Genomic DNA, 4,574 nt, shown 5'->3' on the forward strand with positions numbered 1-4,574 from the left:
GGCGCCGTGCCGTAACAGTGGCAGAAAAGATCAAAGTGAGCTCTCTATTTCTCCCCTCTCCAACCCCTTCCTGCCCCCCGCACGGTCTTTTGTTTCAATCCAGGAGAAATCCGGTGAATCACCTAATTAAAACCAAGACATGAATTAAGCATCCATTTTTGTACTACAAATTGCCAGCTCTCCGCTTGTCCCTCTCTTGGTCTCCATTAAAAAAACACCAGAGACGCTGTTAAAAGGGGGGTGGAGGAGGGGGGGCGGGGGTTATTTTGCCTCTAGCTTCCAGCTCTGCTTTCTATTTCACTGACTCCTATCCCAGGACCTAAATTGCTTGGCTGTGTAATTACTAGAGTAAGCCTATTTAAGTTAAAAGCTTTTTTTCCCCCAACTCTAAATGAAACTTGATGAGGGCCCGTCCTTAGTTATCAAGGGAGTCACTTTCTGGTCAGTCCTCTTGATTCATCTTTTTAGATTTAATCAGCATTAAGGTATTGCTTGTCCTTAAGAGCTTTAGCTTAATGGGGTTACTGGATGGTTTTCTCAGTGTTACGTTTCCCATTTTATATGTATTTGCTTTCGACAAAGACGGGGCGATGTGGTAGCATGGAGTCTTTTTCTTTCTTTTAAGAAACCCGAAGTGATTTAAAGCGCAGGGAAACAGTTTAAAGACGCGTAGCAGGAAATGCAGATTCATTTAGGCTGTAGCTGGAAACTGTAACAAAAGGCAATTCCTTGAACAAATGCATCAGAAATCAATTTACATAAAGGTATATGATGCGTTCGGATAAATGCAATGCTAATGGCTTTTAGAGTGGTTTTTCTTTCCAAAGTCTCGGGGTTTTTGTTACAGCCTAATTGGCGCAGCTCTCGCGGGTTATTGTGCGGTCGCTGGACGCACCTCCAGCCGCGGCCGCGCGGGCAGTCGGCGCGCGGTTCGGCTCGGCCGAGTTGGGCCGGGCCGCGAAACTTCGGCCCGGTGCCGGCGCGGAGGTGTCGGCGCGGGCGCCCGCCTCGCCCGGCACAAAGACACGGCGCGCTGCTTAATTGGCAGTAAATAACTTGAGCTTTTTATAGCGCGAGTGACTGCAGGAACACCGGGAGTTTATGGGGCTCCGGAYTGAAGGCAGCAAATTAATCGGTTTAGAGTAAGCTTTATGAATTGATTCCTATATTATCTCCGAGATGTCCCGCTTGCAGAAAGCGTTTGTTACCAAGTGAGGAATGCCCCGGCCGGCAGTTCGGAGGCGGTCGGGCTCACTGGGGCCCGAGCGGGCGCCTCGCTGCCCGGCCCCTTCCCTCCCGCGGAGCCAACTGTGTGGGTTTTTTTTCTTTTTTCCTTTTCCTTTTTTTTTTTTTTTTTTCTGCCTTTCTTTTTGAGCACCAAAGCTTTAGCATTTAAACTGCAGATCAAGGGCAGATTAGCGAGGCACAAGTTGAGTGTGTTTGTCTAGGAAGTTACCAGGCGTCCCACAGCCCAGGGATCTGTTATCCGGGCCAGCTCCGCAGTGGTACCTTCTGTATCTCCAGAAATGATCATAATCATAAAAATCAATCACCCGGGCGCCACGTCCCGAGCCCCTCGCTCCCCGCCTGCAGAGCCTCTCCTCGACTGAAAAACCAGTTTCACAACTTTTTTTTTTTTTTTTTTTTTTTTTAAAGCAGAGCAGCCCCCGGGACTGCGCCTGCCTCGCGAGGCGTGAGCGCGGGACGAGGCCGGCCGCGCTGTCCCTGCTCCGCGCTCACGCCGCGCGCCGCTCTCCCGCAGGCCATGGTGAACCCCGGCGGCAGCGCRCAGCCGCCCCCGGTCACGGCGGGCTCCCTCTCGTGGAAGAGGTGCGCCGGCTGCGGCGGGAAGATCGCCGACCGCTTCCTGCTCTACGCCATGGACAGCTACTGGCACAGCCGCTGCCTCAAGTGCTCCTGCTGCCAGGCCCAGCTGGGCGACATTGGCACCTCCTGCTACACCAAGAGCGGCATGATCCTCTGCAGAAACGACTACATCAGGTGAGCGTCGCGGGGCAGCCCCTTCCTACCTTCCCTTGCCCAGTGCTCCRAGCGGGAGGCAAGACCTGCACGCGGAGAGGCAGGTTAGCGCCTCGCCCTGGGCGCAGCACCGCTGCCGAGCGGAGGGAAGGGCTGGCGGGAGGCGGAACGACGACTGGAACTTTAAAGTGGTTTGTCAGCACAAAACAAGTCCTAACTAAAAATAAACAGCAATCAGAGAGGCTAAATTAATCTGCTTTGTTGTAGTGTGGAAGGAGAAGCGTGCATATCTGAACGGTAAATGTTAAAATCGTAGGGCTTAAATAAGGCTGTGGCGGAGGTGCTAAATAATGAAATGCCTGCCTTTAGTATCTGATTAATTATGATATTTACATAAGCACCTTTAAACTCCTTTGAGTGGAAACAGAATGAGTCATTCTCCATTCTCCTTGTGAAAGAGCTGATTAACCATCACTTGGAGGACCAGGGATTCTGCTCGTGGCCAAAAACGGTGGTRATGTTTGTCTGTGCGTTGCTGTGTTGAGGCTTCGAACCAATGTTTTTCCTAACTTCCAGCTGCCAGTATAGAAAAGGCAGCAGAAAGGATGGAAAGGATATGCTCGTGCTCTTTATTTCTTGTCTCTTCCCTTTTCCAAGCTATTCCCTTTAAATGCCACGGATCTGGGTAGGGGGAACTAAGCCTAGTTAATCTTGCATCTGTTGGGGTACAGTAAGATTATGCAGAGTATCCCTTCCAAAGAGTTTTCAATATAATTAATAGAAAGAATTCATGAGGTCAGGTGCCCATAGGATCTTTTCAGGTGAACTCAAGCTACTTAAACTCATTAATTTAAAAGGAGGCATTTTGAAGGATTACACATTTAATTTGAGTAAATGGTTTGATAGACTGATGCACATGAATGCTTCAAGGAGGTGTTCTATTTCAACACTCAGTAATTAAAAAACCAACAAAAAGCCCTGCACCTCGCCGGCAAACAGAAATGCTTAGTTAAAACAAATTGTATTTTCYTTAAATGCTCTGACTTCTCACTTACTGTAAATATCGAGAGTTTATATGGGCTTTTTCTTTTCTTAATGGCTGAGAAGTTCTACCACTTTTTCMTCTTTTCTGTAAGTCACTTGGCCAAAAATGTTACCAGTTTGTGTTGTAAAACTTGACTTCTATTTGAGATAGAAAGATTGGCACTGTACTCAATTTCTTTAAATTTGTGGAGCCATCATTAGTCTGAAAGGAGCCGTGCTCGGTTATTCTGGTAATGCAGCCTCTGTCCTGATACATGGCTGCACCTTCAGTCGATTAAGTAGAAGAAATGCAGCCTAATGCAGTTCCTAAAAGATGTTTTAGGAAATGCAGCATTAACTTTGCTAGTTTTGGGGGATGTTTTCAGCAACGAGTGATAGAAAATCAGCACATGTGAGCTCTTAATGGTGCTTTTTGGTCGTCGTCATCCTAAGCAACAAGCCTAAGCCTGGCAGAATTGTAATTAAATAGAGCAGAACGGTGTTAGGGAAGGAGGCGCGTTTGAAGTGGAAAAATTGACACTACTGTTAAGATGCACTGAATAGCACAGATTCATCACTCGGCCAACACCATCAAACAAACCCGCACGTCTGATTACTCCTAATTAAAAAGAGAAGATGCGTCCACTGTGTCCCAGAGGCAAGTTCAGGCAAGCTTATCGCAATCCTCTGGTTTTGTGTTGCCAAAAATTAATACTCATTTATTTTAACGTMGGCGATTATGAATAGGATGCTTTATCAGATGAGAGTTCGAATTGATCTCCTTGTTCCATCGCCTGACTCCTCTCTGGATCTAAGTCATTTGGCTTACAAAAATAACTTGGACAGATGCTTGCTGAAACTTGACCAGGCAGCGAGTGCGCAAGGTGGGGTCGGGCGCTCCGTGCTGGAGGGCAGACCCCCGCAGCCGGGATCTCCCGCCGGGCAGCGAGTGCCTCCCAGCCTCCGCTGCCGCCTCTTAGTTGCGTGGGGCTCCATGAGCTGCGTGGGGCTCTGCCACCTGCACGGGGCTCGCGTGGGTCCTGGCGGGACGTGGGGCCCTGAGCAAGCGAGGGCTGGTGGGTCGGGCAGGCGCCGGGTGAAGGGGCTTGAGTGGTGCAGGCCGAGGCGAGGCCGCGTGAAGGAGGCTCCGTGCGCGCCCCGTGCGCCCAGCCYGGCAGGGCCGCAGCAGCAGCTCTCGTGGAGAGCCCAGCTCCCTGGGAAAGGAGAGGGAGGCGGGAAGCGCGGCCCTTCCCTGCGCGTCTGCGGGAGGAGAGCGGCGCGCAGCCCTCCCAACCTTCAGATGCCAGATAAAGCAGCAGCGTGGCACTGAATCCACACAATTAAAAGCTTTAATTAGTGTCTCCTCCATTTTCTCTTAGTTCTGATAGGTTTTATCTAATGAGATCTGGTCCCTGGCTTAGATCTGCTCAGAATGACGTGTCCGAAATGAATGGGAGCCGCGTCGCAAACAAAACATTTAATTAACAAAATTGGCCTCTAAGAGCGAGCAGGGAGTGGTGGGGAGGGGGCGGGGGGCTGCCCGGGCGCGCCTTAAAGGGGCAGCGCCCCTC

At 50.2% G+C, this 4,574-nt stretch overlaps 1 protein-coding gene across 1 annotated transcript in view; it reads left to right on the top strand.

Annotated features, from left to right (window-relative positions):
- Positions 1 to 1,742: 1,742 nt before the first annotated feature.
- The window catches only part of LMO4 (LIM domain only 4), an 11,777-nt gene continuing 8,945 nt past the window's right edge, over positions 1,743 to 4,574 (top strand). The window contains exon 1 of the mRNA XM_026037921.1: positions 1,743 to 2,001. Coding sequence (XP_025893706.1) covers positions 1,766 to 2,001 — 236 coding nt within the window. The 5' untranslated portion in view covers positions 1,743 to 1,765. The remainder of the gene's footprint in view (positions 2,002 to 4,574) is intronic.

Source organism: Nothoprocta perdicaria, unplaced genomic scaffold (assembly GCF_003342845.1).
Source record: "Nothoprocta perdicaria isolate Ctin4 unplaced genomic scaffold, notPer1 scaffold_20, whole genome shotgun sequence".
NCBI lineage: Eukaryota > Metazoa > Chordata > Aves > Tinamiformes > Tinamidae > Nothoprocta > Nothoprocta perdicaria.